The 19,077-nt window shown below is 34.3% G+C and overlaps 1 protein-coding gene across 1 annotated transcript in view; it reads right to left on the bottom strand.

Moving 5' to 3' along the window:
* Positions 1-15,217: 15,217 nt before the first annotated feature.
* Positions 15,218-19,077, bottom strand: part of Negr1 (neuronal growth regulator 1) — a 492,948-nt gene continuing 489,088 nt past the window's right edge. The window contains exon 6 of the mRNA XM_048814071.1: positions 15,218-19,041. Within this exon, the coding sequence (XP_048670028.1) occupies positions 18,917-19,041 (125 nt within the window). The 3' untranslated portion in view covers positions 15,218-18,916. The remainder of the gene's footprint in view (positions 19,042-19,077) is intronic.

Below are 19,077 nucleotides of genomic sequence, written 5' to 3' on the forward strand. Positions count from 1 at the left end.
TCCACACTGCAGTTTTCTATTGAGTAGAAACTTTCCCTGGTTGCATTTTTGCTCTAAAATAAAGTCTACTAGATGATTTCATAGTTCTTTGACAATATATTTTTGCATGGAAATATTCAAATTATTAATTTTGGTATGAATTAAGAATAAGTTTTTCTTCAGGAATCAAATACTTTCCCAGCATTTTCATTTTCTTTGACAAGAAATTAATAGCAAGGCTTGAGAGCACCTTTGCTTTTTGTTTGAATGCTTTTAACAGTGGAGGATAGAGCTATATTTTAAAGTAGCCTCATTCTGTCTCCTCAGTATCGAATCAAAGGGAGTTATAAAAATTCTACCTTTGTCCAGTAAGCCAGATGAATGTCTCCTTTAAAGGGAGTATTTATGTGTTGGCCTATTATTAAGCCCTATCGTTTTTTTTTTTTAAAAAAGGTAATGTAATTGCTTTTGAACCATTTGCAGCATTCTTGTCTATTAAGTTTACTCAAACTGTGTGTTTACGAACACTCGACACCATTTTTCTAATTAGATTGGATTTGTCAGCAGACACGTGTGATAACTTTTTGAGAGCTACACAGAATATAGAAATCATATAGGTCTAAAGAGTGAATTAATTGGAAGTGAAATTACCAGTAGAATAAAAAAAATATAGTGTTCTCATTCTTGTTATCTATTATATTCAAACATTGTCTTTGTGAAACATCGTACAGTTAGCAAACAGTAGCCAGTGTAAGCTGAAGGCCTGTTAGAAATGAGGTCTGAATTAGTATTCTCCTGGCACCAAAATGTGCCATTTGTATCTTTCATTTATAACACTAATTACACATAATAATTCTAGGTTTTAGTTTTAAAAAGAACCCTTCATGTATAGGATACCGTAGAACTATTCAGTTCAGATGTCAACCCTAATTAAGACCTTTCTCGGAATTCATTAAAATCTGGCCCAACTGTTTAACATCTCTTACAGCAGTGCACCTTTAGATGAAAAACACCATACCTTCCATTTTTCCCCTTTTCAGTTTTTGTTGTCTAATTAATAGAAACCATTAATTTAGAGGGATGAATTTAAAATGGAATGAATAGTATAGGCTTTGTATAAATTTCTAAAGATTTTCTATGCCATAATCAAGGTGAAGAAAAAATGCCTATTGCAAATGTCCCGAGCTGACAAAACTATATATTTAGAATTGTGAAGTCTTTGGTAACTAGTGAAAATAAAATGTATAATGAGGATAAAATTAAATGGATGATAGACTGAGCTTTAATGACTCAAAGAAAAAAAAAATCCTAATTCCAGTTCTCAAGTCCATGCTTGTCAAGGGAAATAAAACTCTTCATACTCCCCCACACTCCTGATTTCAGCCAAGAGAATTACTGAATTAAGATACTTTAATGTTTTTTACGGTTTGTACTTTGGTGATAGGACTTTGTTAAAGAAGTGGTTCTAGTAGACATACATATATGATAAAAAACTTAAGTCTTTTGTTATTCAGACAAAATCAGTGCATGATTCACTGAGTAATTGAGAAAGAAAATATACATTTTTTCAAGAGGGCAGAAGTGTGAGAAGTGCTGTCTCTTTATTTATATCCATACCAAAGTGGTTTCCTTTGCATTCCAGGAGAAAACTTTGAGAAGGTGCCCGCATACAAAAGCCTGATTCTTGTGGATGATAAACCTGAAGGTGATTCATAATGAAGCCATTACCTTAGCTTTGTATAGGTTATCTATTGAGAGGTTAAAACAGTAATGGGTTGAGTTATTCCTTTAAATACAGACAAATCTCACTCCTTTTTGCTTTGTACTGGGAATCCAATCACCACAGAATTTTAGAGATATTTTGGCTGGTGATGTAGTTCCTGTTCCTGATTCTCTATTTAGGCATAAGTAATAAACTTTTTGTATATAGTGAGAGTCCCCCAGTAAGCTTATTTTTTTTCTCCCTATCCTAATCAATCTTTCTGCTAAAATACTATTAGGAGCTGGAAGCTAGCATGCTCTAATGGGAAAACCTATTTTGGAGCTTGAAGCAATAGATACTAACACTCTATAGCTTCTGTCCTCCAACTAAGAGGGCTCTTGGAACTTCTGCATGAAAAACTTCCACACTTGATCATTTATATACAAATGGAAGATAATTTAACTTAATCATTTTGTAATTTTATTAAATAAAAAAACAATTGTCATTGAAAACATGCCTCTGTTTTGTTTAAATATCTCAGCAATATCATAAGGTTGATTTCAAAACTATTATGAATCAATTGTTTTATTGTTTGTTTTGGAACAAGGGATTAAACTCAGGGGTGCTTAATTATGGAGACACATCCTCAACCCTTTTTATTTTTTATTTTCAGACTGGATCTCTCTAAGTTGCTGAACTGACCTTGAACTTGTGATCCTCCTGCTTCAGCCTTCTGAGTTGTTGGGATTAGAGGCATGCTCAACCACACCTGGCAACAATTCACTTCTTAAACATTTTTAAGGATATCCTCACATCCTCTTCTACTTCCCGGAACCTTGAATACTTACCATAATTTGTATGATATGTAACAGTGAAAACTGCCAAGAGCTAAGAGTATATGGAGTATGCAGACAAGAATGTTCAAACTGCAGGAATTCCAAACACAGGACAGAAAAAAAGAGCACAAGATAAGCTTTTTATTCCTTCAAAATGAGACTATTTTTTTTTTCATATTTTTCACTTTGGTAGTCAAGCTACTCATGATACAGCAAGAGGTCTCAGAAAAATGGAATTCTCATAAACATTAAATATTTCACAAAAGTTCAAAGACTTTCTTGACATCATTTTCTTCTCTATCATGAAATCTTTTTTTTTTTTTAAAGCAAAACAAAACCAAAAATGATCACTCTGTAACTCACAGAGCGAGTTACAATCCTTCAAATTTAATAGTTCTGATGGAAACTGATTTTCTCTTCTGCTGGACCCCTGTAACTAGTCTTTGTTGAAGTTGGATATGGTCACATGACTAATGTCTGGCTCAGTAGCCCCCAGATTGCCATAGAAGGAATATATTCTACTATATCCAATATATCCACGTTGACTGGAGAAATCAAAGAGGATAAAGAAATACAGACATTTGGGAGATGAAAGGACTGGAAGTATGAGTGCCACTATATTCCTGAAAATAGAATATAATATTGAAACAACTTGTGAGGGACAAATGATCACAAAGACCCAACCTATGACAAGAATATGACTTTTTCACTGAAGCAAAGGTCAGGCTTCCAAAGCCTCTACAGTCCCAAAGGAGGGCCCAATCCTCCACACCAATCTCAGATGTGGATATAAACAATAATGATCATTGAAGACTTTTTCAAAGGGTAGAAGCAGAACTAGGGAGCCAAGGGAGATTTTTCCAGAAATCAGAAGTCTAATTAATTAACTTAGTCTAATTAAGACACTTTCCTTTCTTCATGTGTTAAGAATGCTTCAAAATGCCTGCCTGCAGGATTTTAGAAATCCTTGCTACCGTTGTTTTGTATCCTTTTCTGGAGAGGAGCTTGTGTTGTGGTTATCTTGTTCTTACACTATTTTCATAATTTAGGTATGTGTGTGGTTTGGGAGTAGTGGATGGTCACATGTTGGTTGGTAGTCACAGGAGCTGTCAATTCAACAGGAGCCACATTTGGCCTTAATGGGCAATTTTTGCATCACCAGAAATATTGGATTTCAACCTGGATGCCATGACTGGATGCAGCTTTAGGGAAGGGAGAGGATGTGTTCTCTGTGTGGGACCAAAAGAAAAATGCATATGTGGTGACTAAAATGCAGAATGTGAAAGAGTCTAGCTAAATTTAATAAAATTAATCTCTCTTTTCTCTTTGATATATTTTTCCTGCCCCTTTTCACTATAGGTTGGAGCCAAAATTCTGAATGCTGATCAAAGAAAACATAGATACGGTGCAAGCCATGTCCAAGCCTAGCCCATAAGAACTTTGTGCACATTTCTTTGCTCTTTCCCTTTGTCTTAACGTTAGATGTTAAATGCATAAGTTAGCCTTAGAATCCATGTTGATGATCGTGGAGATTCATCAGCCTGAGTCTTTCAGTGCCTGCACAGAGGAGAAAACCTCTCACTGAGCTATTTGGCTTTTGCATAAATGAAAGATTTCAACTGATATAAACAACCAAGCATTTATAAACATTATGGACACCTTAATACACTAGTATTATACACTAGTCCTGAAAATAATATTTTTAAGGTTAAGAAATCAAATACATTTGATTGTGGATTTTAGTTGAGACTTTTGTTTAAAACTGTAAAATTTTGAGTTGTGTTATCATCTCAACAACAAAATAAATATTGTCTTTTAAATAGCATTTCTATTATTGGCATGGATAGTTTAAGTGAGTTAATTGTTTTATATTTCAGTTTACTGTGACCTGAATATTTGTTTCTTCTCCAAATTCATATGTTGAAATCCTAACCTTCAAAGTAAGGATGTTGGGTGGTAGGGCGTTTGGGAGGTGGTTAGTTCATAGGTTGTAATCTTTATGTGGTATTAGTATCCTTACAAGAGACCCAGAGGGCTCTTTGTGCCCCTTTTGCCATGTAAAGACACAGAGAAGGCATCATCTGTGTAAGAGAAAGTGGGTCTTCTCAGAGACTGAATCTGCCTGCACCTTGAGATTGGACTTCCTAATCTGAAGAACTGTGATAAACTGCTGCCATTTTTATGATACTTTGTTGTAGTAGACTGAACATACTAAGTAAGGCACAATAGAAATATTTTGTATGAATTTCTGAAGGAAAAAGAATGTAAGTTCACAAAAATCACCATATTTCACGCAAGGTTGGTCATTTATATTTCAGCAATTCTTATTTTTAGTAGAGCGAATAATTACAATTAGAAATATAAAGAAAAATAAAATGAGTGTTTTATAAGGGTTAAAACAAGGTGAGGTTTTAGGGAAAATAGAAGAGGATTTGGAAAACACATCTCATTATGGAAAGAACATTAACATCCATTGAGGTCCAGCTTCAGATCTGCCACCACCTCAAATTTCCATCTGGAGTTCTGGCCTGGATAGAAAACAACAGAGACTGTGCCAGAATCCATGCCTGGATGTGTAACTTTTTTCCTCCTTGTTGAAAGGACCTCTGATTTGGCAAGAGATACACAAATTTTTATCTATTGTTTTAGTAACTTTCTCAAAACCTAGGTGAATAAATACTCAGTACTGGTACTGATTTATATTATCCTCAATTTTGTTATTGTATATTATTTATTTATTGAAACATATTTATTGAACACCTATTCTGTCAAGCTTTGCTTCTAAATATCAGAGATAATGTAGTGAAGAAAAAATAAAAATCCCTGCCCTCATGTAGTATCCCTTGAGTGGGAAAGACAGAAAGTGAAGGGTCCTCAGCAGGAGCAGGGCTGGTGTGTGTGTGTGTGTGTGTGTGTGTGTGTAACAGCAAGGAGGTTAGCAAGCCACTCAAATGAGCATAGGGGAAGAGCTGCAAGAGACAATAACAGAAAAATGAGATTTGGGATCATGCAGGATTTTGTGATTCATAGCAAATGTTTTGACTCTTGTCAGAGTGACTTACAGTTTGAATATGAAGTGTCCCCCAATATCTCTTATATTAATGCAGGAGGCAAAAAAAAAAGCAGTAAACTAATCAGTGGGATAATCCATTTGATAGGTTCATAATTTGAATAGATTACTGGGTGGTAACAGTAGGCAAGTGGAGTGTGGCTGGAGGAAATAGGTCGCTATGGGGAGGAAGCCTTGAGGATTATATATTTTTTCCCTGGCTGCTACTGCTAGCTCTTTGCTTCCTGGCTGTCATAAGCTGAGCAGTTTTCCTCTACCAGGCTCTTTGGCCATGATGCTCTGACTCACCTCAGGCCAGAGCAATGGAGTCAGCTGACTGAACACAGACTGAACCTCTTAAACCATGAGCCCCAAAGAAACTTTTCCTTCTCTAAGTTGTTCTGGTCAGATCATGGCAACAAAAACCTAACTAACACAGTGACACAGACAGATACTAGAAAGTTTTTTTTAGCAGAGAAATAATTTGATCTGACAGGATTGCTATGATTCCGCTGTTTAGAATAGAGGAAAAACCGAGGCTAGAATTAGGGTGAACAGTTACAAAATTCTTACACAAATCTAGGCAAAAGATGAGGGAGGCTGAGATCAGGAAAGTGAAGGTGATAAGTCACCAGATTCTAGATGTGTTTTGAAACTGGAGTTGGTAAGATTGGGTGATAGACAGGCTGGGAAATCTAAGAAAAAGTTAGAACTAATTCCACAGTTTTTAATACGAACAACTGAAATAAAGGAGTTACTATTTCCTGAGATGGGGAAGACAACAGGAAGAGCTAGTTTGAAGGAAATAGGAGTAGCTCAGATTTGAGACAGTTCAGTGTGGGATGTTCTGCATACATACAAGTGGGGATACTGAGTGGGAGGTTGGATATGTCAGTCTTGTGTTCATTGTAGATTTTTGGCCTAGCAATACAAATACAAGGTACAGATTCCATTTAATATTGAGGGATAGAATGTTACCACTTAGGAATTGAGTGTAGCAGGAACAGAGAAGCAGTAGAGAACTGCACTCTGACAGTTATTTGGAAGAAAAGGAGGAACCATTAAAAAGAATCTGAAAAAGAGCGACTAGACAGGAGAAAAATGAAATACACAAATTGACACAGAAGCCAAGTGTATGAAGTGTTTCAGGGAAGAGCACGGAATCTATTCACCTTGCCAACTGATGCTGATGGGTCAAGTAAAACAAGGATTGAGAAATTACTTCTGGGTTTAGCAATGTGGAGATTGGTGATGACACTGAGTTTTACTGAAGTGATGGGGACAGGAACATGATTGGAGTGGATTCAATAGGGACTAAAAGAAAGAAATAGTTGGAGGCAGTGGATATCAACTTTGCATTTGATGGTACAAATGGTAGTGTTTTGGCCATAAATTAAAATGAATTTCAGTTTCTTGACATACATTGCTCCAAATGAGGACTCAAACTCATATTTATCAAATATTTATTGCAGTTCACAATCAGCATGAAACTGTCACATTGCAAGATCAAGCTTCAATGTCACCTCTTCTGTGAAATTTTTCCTGCCTCCCTCAGACAGTTAAGCACTGTTTTCTATGCTCCCCAAACACTTCATAAATACATTTGCAATGCTACATTGTGTTGTAATCATTTATTTATGGTCTTTTTCTCCCATTACATTCTGATTCCCTCATCCTTATATAACAGCATAGTGTTCAGTAAAAGTTTGCATTCCATAAATACTTAGTGGTTGAATGGATGAGTGTATCATATTCAAAGCCAGTCTAAATGCATAAGGCAATGCCAAAGAGGAAATATTTTGAGTATTATAAATTACAGGTAAATGCAGGGTCTTTACTTACTTTTCCCAAGATCACTGGCCTAGTACTTTAGGGAAATAAGGGTACCTATTTCTATGAATGTAGCTAAACGTTTTCCTTTTGACAATGAAATAAAATATCTACAATATGGCAGGAATGTGCCATTCAGTGTAGTCTGCTTTTATATTTTTCATTTGTTTTAGATTATCATTTTTTTAATCTCTCTTTTTCTCACTATCAAATAATTCAGATTAACTCAGTACCTTCATGGATAATAATGGGGAATTTAGTAAAGTTTTCTTTTCTTTTTTAATCTGAGACAGAATCTGGAATTTGTTTCAGAGTTTTTGAATATCTCCTTGTCCTTAGATCTTACCTGTGCTCAAATTAACATTATTATATTTTCAACTTAAAGCAGAGGCCATTAATCTGATTTGGAATACTATGATGTTCTGTGAAGCTACTTTCCTAAAGGTGATTAGTTTTTATATTAATTTTTAATATGACTTTTAATAGTGTTCTCACACATATGATTGTATTAGAGGCACTGAGTTATAATATAAGAAAAGTATCTACTAAATATAAAATATTAAGTGTGCATGGAAACTCTTTTATGCAGCTCTACATTTTAAGTAAGCAATTATTATGGGAGCCAGACCACTCCTGAGAAAATTCTTTCTAAAACTATGTAGTATAAAAGCCTATAGGTTCACCATAATATACTGCATCTATCTTAAATAACAAATATTTTGAGGGTGAATTTCTTTTGCTCTTAAAAGGTAAACTTGAAGCAAAAGAAATATTTGGACATTTTGCCTCTTTTAAGAAATGTTGATCTTGAGGGGAAAAGTTGTATCTATCTGTCTGCCTGTGTATCTATCATCTGTTATCTTTTCCAATTGAATCTTCAGTCTTTACAAATACTAACTTAAGAAATTCTATCAATTCTGCTGTGTTATTCAAGACTACATCAAATAAAATATAACATTTTTATGTATGGTTAAATATATTTCTTTTACTGAGAAAATAATTTGGGTGTGGAAGACGTTAAATATATAGGCATAACTAAATGTTTTTCTCAGATTATAGTTAAAACAGAAAAATGTTACTAAATTAGCATGAAAGCATATGAGTAATGGCTTTCCATGTATAATCTATTACAAATTCACCTTACAGGGATTTGTAGTTAATAATTTCCATACTTTGTCTGAATATACCTATAAACTCTTCCTATTTGGAATATTGTCTATAAATGGATCTTGTTGGAAGAAAGAGCTGCACCTCCTGCTTCTACAACTCAGGTAGCCAAGATACTTTCTGCACCTGGTAGCTTAATTCTTGGTTTATAAGCCTAGGTTTGGGCAACTGCTCAACATTTGGATAGTTGGGGAGTGAAGCAGACAGGGCAACAGTTAGCTGTATCTCAGAGTAACAGCAGTAGAATTGAGATTCAGCATAAATGATGTAGTGGATCCCCTCCTCCACCAAAGAGTCATAATTAAGCTTCTCCAGAGGCCCTCACTTTAATTGTTCTTATTAACAGAATATCAGCAAAAGTTTCTGCAAAGAATTCAATGTGGTTTGAAACTTTCTATTTTCTGTGAGGGATAAGTTGCTCTGTCTTGCAAAAGCTAAATTGGCTCACTAACTTGATTATGTACAAGAATTGTTACTTCTGCTTCCTGTAGTAAAGACTTGGTAAACCTCTGTCTAGCCTAAAAATATGGGACAAAAACTGTTATGTACCAACCTACTGATATGTAACCACACCACTGAGTATAAAGTTCAAAGAATTTTCAGACTCAAGGTGCAGAGATTTTTAGGTTATAGCTGCTCTATACTCTTGCAAGTAATAAACCTGCTTCCTACTAATTCCTTGTGTGTCCATTATCATCTGTCTCATATTAGTGACAGGTGTCCATGAAAGCTGTAGGAGAGGAAAATTTCTTTTTCCTATTTCCCTCCTAGGTTATCTGGCTGGAATGACAAAAGAAAAAAATAACAAGAGAAATGCATGCAAATTTATTTAGAATAAATTGTATGTGATAAGAGAAGCTTTCAGAGGAAATGAAGACCTGAAGAAACAAATAAACCTGAGTGTTTTATACTAGGATGACAGAGAGTAGTTCTGGAAAACATAGTGGGAGAAAAGGGTATGAGCTAAGGTGGTCAACTTGGGGAAATTTACCAAGGTCTATTCCACCAGATTCTTCTCAACTTTCTTTTGTTTCTGGAAATAAGGATGCTTCTTTCCTCTGGGTATAGGAAGGATGCCTCTCAGAAGGAAGGTCTTACGACCTGCTTCAGTGGAGAAGAGAGAGGTCAATGAATTCTTCTGGCACTTGTGATTTCTACATTCCTTCAGCTTAAAATTAATATGCTTAAAATCACATTTTTGAAGTAATGTGTTGTGAACCCCATCAATGTGGTGTGCTTACCCACCCTTCTGGAATGATCTCGGCTGTGTGTTTGACTATTGAGTATTTCATGACTTGGTGCCATCCTGCTCTCCAAGTTTTCCATAATTCTGAGACCTACCCTAGAACCTGCCAATAAATTTCTTTTCTGCTCAACTTAGTCTGTTTCTGTTGTTTGCAATCCCAACTAATAAACTATAGCACACAGACACTTACATCACAGTTCATGAAACACTAAGAGCCTTTAAAATAAACTTTTATTTTTATTTACTTTTGAAAAATATTTTTCAAGGTTTCTGGCAGCCTCAAGATATAGTAGTTAAATTCTCAAGGATTTGGTGATTTTTTTTTTCAAACATCATCAAAAGTTTATACCTGACAATGACAGAAGATCTGATTCTTCATTTTTACTGCTCGTATTTATAAAGTGGTGACCTATTAAAACTCAGATTTTGTTCCTTATTAAGCAATTCCAGTAATTGCTTATGAGAGTCATTGTTAACTATCGATGTCACAGAGAAATGGAAGCTTTATTCATTTTATTATGTTGTATGATGCAATGGAATATTGTTATATTTTCTCAAGAGAAGAGTGTGATATCTATTATTAAGATCTAATTTCACATGAACAATAATAAACTTTAAAGAAACAAGGAATGACAAAAAAAGAAAATATAGACTAGCAACTTTTATTTATATTGCTGTATTTACTAATCATAATTGTGGAAACTTAAACCATATATCTAAAAGAAGCCATTGCAATGATAAACCCAGTCAATAGGAGGTACACTCCCCCCAATCCCACTCCACACACAGTCTTTCTCCAGCGACATTTTTAGGAATATATATATTTCAGCAACTACTTTTCCAGGAGAAAATATATGTCAGTCTGTCTCTGTATCTCTGTTTCTGTCTCTTTCTCTCCTTTCATCTCTCCCTGCTGTGCTGTCTTCCCCACTTCTTCCCACTTCCCCCTTTCTCTTCTCCATCTATCTCTTTTAGTCTTACAAAACTTGGCTTCTTAGAAAACAGATTAGAGAATGGATGCTTTTTTTCCCCTTCAATTTGGTCTTCTAAATATCCCGATTAACTCTACCAATTTCTTTCAGCTAGTTCTTCAAAGGTCGTTTGAATCACACTTTTTTATCTTGAGGAATGAATGAATGAGTGAGAGATGAACTCCACATGAACAGTTCGAGTTATCTGATCAAAACACTTAAAGTAAATGTCTTTTCAGTCTAAATTTGATTTTAAAATTTCCAGAATCAAGAGATGACAGATTCTTCTTGAAATGATAACAGTCTGAGAATGTACCTCAACATGAAAATGGAGACCATTGTATAAGTTCCTGTGTTACTTTATAAAAAGCCAACATGTGTCATACACAAACCTTAAAGATTGGTTAATGCATTGTAAAAACTGAATTGTGAGAAGACGAGAATTTTTGAGCACACATACTACTTTGTATATTCAAGAATTGGAAATATGTATTTCCAGAAAAAAAAAAAGCTTATACCACGTTTAAAAAGGAAACCAAACCAGTCTTCATTCCTGTCAACATTTAACGGTATTAGACAGTAAGACTCTCAAAACATAAATAGTTGTCTACCAACAGGAAGGACATATTTCCAGAGACAAATTTTATTCCAAATTTTTTAAAAAGTCTGCTTTTCACCATGTTAGTATTTAAAGCAGGTGCCATTTGCTGATTAATTAAATCACAAGATGTTCCTTATGCTAAAATCTTGCAAATGAAACTTAAACAGAAACTGTGGTTGTACTGTTGTCACTTCTTCTCCTTTTTTTTTTCTTTAAATTATCCAGAATACCACATGGACAGCTTGCAAGCTTATTTTCCAGATCACTGATAGCAATGCAATTCTGTGTTTGTGTCTGAGTATGTGTTTTGTTTCAAAAAAGATATCAGCTTGAAGCAGTTTCAAATCTCTGGCAACAATTTTTTAAGGAGTATGTCAAAAATGAGCTGTTGACCACATTTTTGCCAGGTCACTTGTCAAATGTGTGGTAGGGGGATGTCAAGTTCCCGGGCAATTCCCATCCATATCTATGAAACTACTTAGAAACTATGCAGGAGTTCAATAGGTACTATTCGGTGTTTATGAACAATCAAGACACATTTTTTTTCTTTATTGTTAATATATTATAGGCTTCAAGGAATATTTTATAAGTCGTTTTTAAAATACATGTACCCCAGATTTTCTCAGGAAATTCCAGGTGCTTGGAGTACTTGTTTAAAAACACAATTCAGAACTGCAGGAGGTATAAGTCAGCTGTGGTTTAGTTTAAAGTGAACTTTTTTTTTTTTTAATGTAAAAAGGTCAAATTTAATGAAGAAACTAGCAAATTCAAAGTTCCACCAAGGAACATTCCAATGGTTTTAGAATCCACTTGAAGTGAAGAAGGAAAACCACCCTCTTTAGCATTTTAAAGCTTTGAAAGCCTAATGAACCATGCCACCTCCTGTAGTTCCTACCAAACCAAAATTTGCACTGGGACTGGGCTCATTAGCATTAAGTGGAAGTAGACTACTCAGCTCTTGCTATGGCTTTTTGCAAAGTTCTGACCATTGCCATTGTATTTGGTTGATAAAATGTTGCTATCTCAATCATTATTTCATTTTTCTTTTTGTTGATGCAAAATGCCTGTTATACTCCGAATTTACGTCATGTAATAAGTGTCCAAAATACATTAGTTTTTCAACAGGTTATCTTCTTGAAGTGAGATATTTATTATAATGATTCACTTCTTCTACATGACCCAGACTATGAAGTGATGGTTTGTGAGGGGGAACAATGAGTAATTAGAAGAGAAAGAATATGTGATATTAGATATATAGATGCATTGGGAACTTTCTTCATTAAAGTAGATATTATATTAAGGAGGCTCAAAATCATAGCAATTTGGTCAATCTAACTGCCTCCAAAATTTTCACATATCCTTTTAGAGGATCTTTTTTTTTTTTTTTCTGTACTGAAGATTGAACCCTATGCAAACACTCTACCCCTTGAGCTACATCCTCAGTCCCAGGAAAAATTTCTGCTACAATTAAGAAATGTGCATTATGTAGAGCCACCATTTCAGGTTATCTGGTTCTGATTTTAAGGGGGTCTGCATTTTCAATTGCATGTTACTTCTTTCCAAATTGTAGATAAGTGACACTAAAACAAAATATTTCTTCTCTGTAGACATGGAAATTAATTCTTTTGGGCAAAGTTTCAATTGAATTCTTTATTCTGGAAGAAGACAATTTTGCCTCTTTTAGCATATTAATTTCATTACTCTTTTTTTTTTTGAGAGAGAATTTTTTAATATTTATTTTTTAGTTCTCGGCTGACACAACATCTTTGTTTGTACGTGGTGCTGAGGATCAAACCCGGGCCGCACGCATGCCAGGCGAGCGCGCTACCGCTTGAGCCACATCCCCAGCCCCAATTTCATTATTCTTGATCTATAGAAGCATGTGCTCTTAAATTATCCTGGTTTGTAACATCTTACATAGTTCTTTCATTAGCAAATTAATGTGCCCATTTTATAAGTATATAAATGTAATATTTCCCACATTCTTCGGACCAACAGGTGATGGTCATAGGATTTGCAATATAGTTATATTCTGACAAAAAATACAAATATGTTTCTTAGGTTGCAAATAATTTAGTTTCTAGAATTTGGACTGCCCTCTGGTTTGACTGCCTCTACACAGATGTACACATAATTAGTGTTTTTATATAAATTGGCAGCATGATTAAGATTAAAAACCAGTAGTCTATTAGAGACTCAGAAAAAGAGGTATGTGTATTCTGAGTTATATTTCCCCAACAATTCTGTTGATGGCAGTTGTCTGAGGAATAGTCTTAATGGATTATCCAAAACCTGGCAGGTCTTTTGCAAAATGTTATATAAAAAGTTACGTGTGATTATGACAAGATCCTCCATTTTGTGTGATGGTCCTAATACAACAAGCACTTTGTGTCTGAAGCCAATGGCATAGTATATTCCACACTCCAAAAGTTTTAGATGAGATGTACAATCTGATTTGCTTTTAAACCTCATACCCTTTGTAGTCATTAGAATATGGAAGGTCATAACTTATTTGATTTCACAGATTCACAGCTGGAGAGTAATTTGCCTTAGAATGAATCATGCCTTGAGTTTTACCCATATCTGATTTACTATATATTCCAATGAAGAGAGTGAAGACTTAACCTCTATATGTATTTTATAATATTCATATTCTACAAGATTTTTCTTTGGAAATTAACAATTATTAATCTTATAGAAATAAAACCTGTCGTGCTTCCATGTTCCAATTCCATCTTCCAAATATAAACATACATAGAGTTGTGGAGTAGCAATGCCATCACATTCTTTTCCTATTCTCAGGATGGCTAATGGTGGTAGAAATCAGCCAGTAGAATTTTTGCATTGGCTCAAATATTTGGCTCAAATACTCCGCTTAGTAAAAGTGTAATCTCCAGCAAGTGATTAAAATTTCTGAATCTCATTTTCATCATCAATGTGTGACAATAGTATTTTCTACTTAGAGTTATTTTGAAGTATTGTAGGAGCCAAAGCAGCAATGTCTGCCAAAGTGCTTTACCATTATAAAATGCAAAGTGCAAGAGCTGTGATCCCTCAGGGTAACTCCAGCTGCCCATCTGTCTCTTAGGATGGCACATCTTTTGGACCTAAGGCTGTGGGAAATTTGATGTAGCCTTAGGATTACTGTGGGTGAAGCTTCTAGGGAACAGGGTGAAATGATTTCTCTTTCTTTCTCTCCAGGAAGTCTGGGAAGTATTTATTGGATTTGCTTGCTGGTTTGTTCTCCTTTCACTAAAGATATCAATTTCTAAATATTTTCTCTAAGCTTGAAATCATTTGATATAAGTGCATGTGATTATGAAGGCTTGTGCTTGGGAAATTCAGAGGGAGTATAAAGACTCTGTGGTGCTTGGATCAAATCCCCTCCTCCACTTTTGTGGCATTGAAGATTACACCTAGGGGTGCTTTACCCCTGAGCTACATTCCCAGTCCTTTTTCTTTATTTATTTTGAAACAGTGTCTTGTTGAATTGCTAAGGTCTCACCAAGTTGAATCTGCCATCCTCTGGCCTCAGCCTCCAGAGTCCCTGGGATTATAGGTATGCACAACCAGGACTGGCTCAAATTCCCTTATCTTGAATGAATCATTCTTGGGAAAATTTTCTCTTTAAAATCTTTTTTACATTTCTTCCTGATAGACTAAAGTGAATAATTGTTCTCTGAATACCTGTATGCGGTTTTGAAGTGTTTGTGTTTGAATATGATACAATGAATGAAACAGAGAATGAAGGAGGGACTAGGAGAAGCATGTTTAAATTATTATTTCTTCCATTTTTTTCTCTTAAACTAATAGTTTTTAAATGAGTCAAATACATATTTAATTGATAAACTGACTTTATATTCACCTATTGGAAACAGTACAACATTTTACATCAGATTATGAAATATGGATGTTTTACTAAAAGACAGGAAGAGATTTTTTTTTCCAGTCTTTAAAGTAAATACATATTCAAAGAATCTTAAGGCATACCATTTATTCATATTCATATCTATTGAAATACTGTACATCCACATACTTCAATAAATAGTTAAAAACCTGACCTCTTTTTAAATCATTTCTGGATTTCAAAAAACAACTTTTATTGAAAAGATTAAATAGGTAACTTTTGGCTGTGTCACAAAGCTAAATACAATGGATAAATTAACAATTTATCAGTAATTTGATCAATATAGATGATTGGCTTTGATAATTCAGCTTTTCAGAGTTTTCTGACTTCACACATAGGGGTATTTATATATCTATATATATCTATATATTTTTGTTCTGAATTATCTGGGTAATATTCTTAGTTCTCCAGTCTACTTTCTAGATATAGCTTAAATGTTATGATGAAGCATTAATTTTCAGTGAAGTTATAAATCCCCCAAAAGTGACTTTATGTTTGAAATTCTCTCTCTCAAATCTTAGTGTCTCAAAAAAATCACACAATGCTATAACTTGGGCAGTACTTTTCATTATATAATTGCTGCATAATAGAAACTTAATGGTGTAACAGGACTTACGTGTTGAATGAGATAATTGTAAAACACATTACACCACTTTCATTTAAACCGAGAATGCAAATGAAAAAGCTAACTACCCTAACGTTCTGCTTCTTGCCTCCCTCTCATTCGTCCTTTCTCCTATCTTTCATCCTTTCCTCTTTTTCCCTCTTTCTGTTCTTCCTTTCTTCTATTTCCTTTGTCTTTGCCTCCTTTTCTGTCTTTATTTTTTTTTTCTCAACTGCTCTTTATTTTCTTTTCTTCTTTCTTGGACAAAAATTTTGGGGCAACAAAAGGAATCCCACAAATGAAACCTGTGGAAAACACAATGCTGAAAGGAATAGCTTAAGAAATTATTTTAGATTGAAAGATAAATCAATTTTATAAAACTGCTTTTCTGAAATTGCAACAATCTTGTACAGTCAGGACTGATAAAATGGAATAATCAAGACATTTCATATATCCATAAATGTAAAATCATCTACTTGAACATTATATGCAATACATTCACACAAAAAAGCAAATACTGTAGCCTTATTTGAACAATATTGAACTCATAAATACTCATGATTTCACTCTGTCCAGGGGCTAAGGACTAGGAATGCTGCTGTGATACAGAAAAACATAGTGAATACCTCCTCTATTTAAAAATGTCACTCAAGAAAGTCTCTTCTAACATAAAGGCAAATACATATAGCTACTGAGCTATGACTGTACTTCTGTCACATTCTATGGGAAAAACACCAGACTCCACAAATTCGGAATCATGACAACACTTTGAACTAATTATTTGGTTCATCCATAGTTTATACCTCAATTTACCTCACATTAACCCTACAAACCTTACAAAGAGGAGGTATTTTTAACTCTAGGAAAACGGTCACTGTATAATATGCATTCTTGATCTGTTTCTTTCTCCCAAACAATGTACAGATGGTTAACACTTTTGTGGTAGCACCACTATTTCTAGTAAGTAGATTATTATGGAGTGTGCCACTTTAAAGCTGCAATACAAAAAAAAAAGTATTTTTAGTTTACTCGCCAATTTCACAAAGAATATTTTTAAAAACAAATATATAATACATTTAAATGCTATATTTTAAAGCCAATTTTAATATATCAGTCAAAACATCATAGATTTATTACAGCTAGTAAACTTCAGAGCATTATGCCATATTATTGCCATTTTGTGGGAAGACTATATTTATGCCTCCTAATTTATGAGTCATCTTTCTAATTAAAATAGATTTATGGCATACTTTTTCTTTAAATTTTATTTGGAAAAAAAATCACAATTTTCAAGTCATCACTTCTAGGGCAAAATATTAGCTATCTTAAATATGTGTGACCTCTGTAAAATTTCTTATATCTAATCTTAGTAGTAGGATGTGGGTTGTTGGTATGATTGTAAAAGATGACTATCCGTAGAAATGTAGGTGTGCTGAAATTGGCAACTTCATCAGACCTGTAACATGGCTTTCAAGGCTATGGTCTTTCTTTGGTAAAGAGTAAACCATCAGCCTATTCCTGTAATATAATAGTTAGACTCACAGAATTTTCCTTCAAAAATGTAGTTTTCATTCCTTAAGTAGAAAAAAAATGAATACTCACAGTAATTGAATAATTAATACATCTTAAGATATTCTCATCACTGGTGTCTGTCTTCATTTGATCACATCTTACATATATCATGTAAGAAGAAATAAAGCATGGTAATTTTTTGGCTTCACTTGTTTGAACTGAAATGGTTATAAAGAAAGATTTTATTAAAGAGTTATTTACTTCAGGGATTGATCTTCTGTATACTAATATAGAATATTTGATATAAAATATTTTGGAACTTTTTCAATGTAACATGCATTCCAGATTATCAACTGAGTGATGTTTTTAGATAGAAAATATGCAAAATGCTCCTGTCTGCAGGAGCACTGTTTCTGTCATAATAACTTACCTATCACAAAACCAAATTAGTTTTGAGTGCTTACCAACTCATGTGATATTAGGTGATAGGACTTTGTGTCCTCTCTGACAAACCATCTTAAAAATTTAAGCTTGAAATAGTGAAAGAAAAAAAGATACTGTCTTGCTCAGCAATCCCGTGAGTGGACTGTGCTGTCATTTTAAAGGGAATTATTTCCCACAGTAGATCTAACATTTAACTTCAACGAAAGAAATCGTACAGTACATTTACTCTTCTATGTGATTAAATTGTTTTTCATCCCAAGAACGGAGTTATTGTGGGGCAACACTCTCAAACCCCACTGATAATGAAGGAATACAATCCAATAGCTCCTTTGTTCTTTAGAGATAGGATATAGTTTAACTTTATCATTGTGGTTTATTTTTTTCCTTACAAATTGTAGGATTTAGCAAAATGTTTTATATTAGTTGGAGACAAAGAGAAAAATATTTCATGAAGGCACACCCATGCTGAACTTACAGGAAAGAGAAGCAGAGCTGCACAGCCAGTTATATTACAAGGCTCATTCCTGAAACCTGAATATCATGCGAGCAGAAAAATCTAGATATGTGTTATATTTTGAAGAAATGATCTGAAGGCAATATTATTTGCTTTTTTATCAAAAAAGGAAAAAAATGTGTCTTTGTAAATGTAGATTGACTCTTATTGAAACAGGGAACTGAATGCTTGTATTGCAGCCTTAAAGAATCACATGTTCACTGCAATATTCGTTTTTGTAAACTACAGCCTGCAACCTAGCAGACCATGACTGAATGCTTTTGAAAAGTTGTAGATTACAAACATGAAATCACAATTAATATCCTCTAAAAGTAATTTCAGAGCTTTCACGTCTTAAAAAAAGGACAATGTGTACTGCTTCACAAGGTAATGTAGCTAATCAAAAAAGAGTAGAATTAAAGTATTTACATAATGAGCAATTCTACAGAAGGCGATCATCCCCATGTAAGCACTGCTGATTATATCCCACGCTGCTTTTAACAAACTGTACCAGATTGGATCCAGCCATCAGCACTTTCAGAGAATCCTTAAAAGCCTTTTATGGGTCTTTAAATTTATTGTAGAATGGCATTCTTCAGGTAGAATATGCTGGTGAAAGAGGACAGTGTCAACACAAGGTACCAGCAGGAGAAAAGAACGTCAGCGCTCCCGGTAATTCCATACTGGGCTGTACTTGGAGCTGGAAAGAAATGGAAAAGATTAAATCAAAATCTAA

The sequence above is a fragment of the Marmota marmota genome, unplaced genomic scaffold, assembly GCF_001458135.2.
Source record: "Marmota marmota marmota unplaced genomic scaffold, marMar, whole genome shotgun sequence".
Taxonomy (NCBI): Eukaryota; Metazoa; Chordata; class Mammalia; order Rodentia; family Sciuridae; genus Marmota; species Marmota marmota.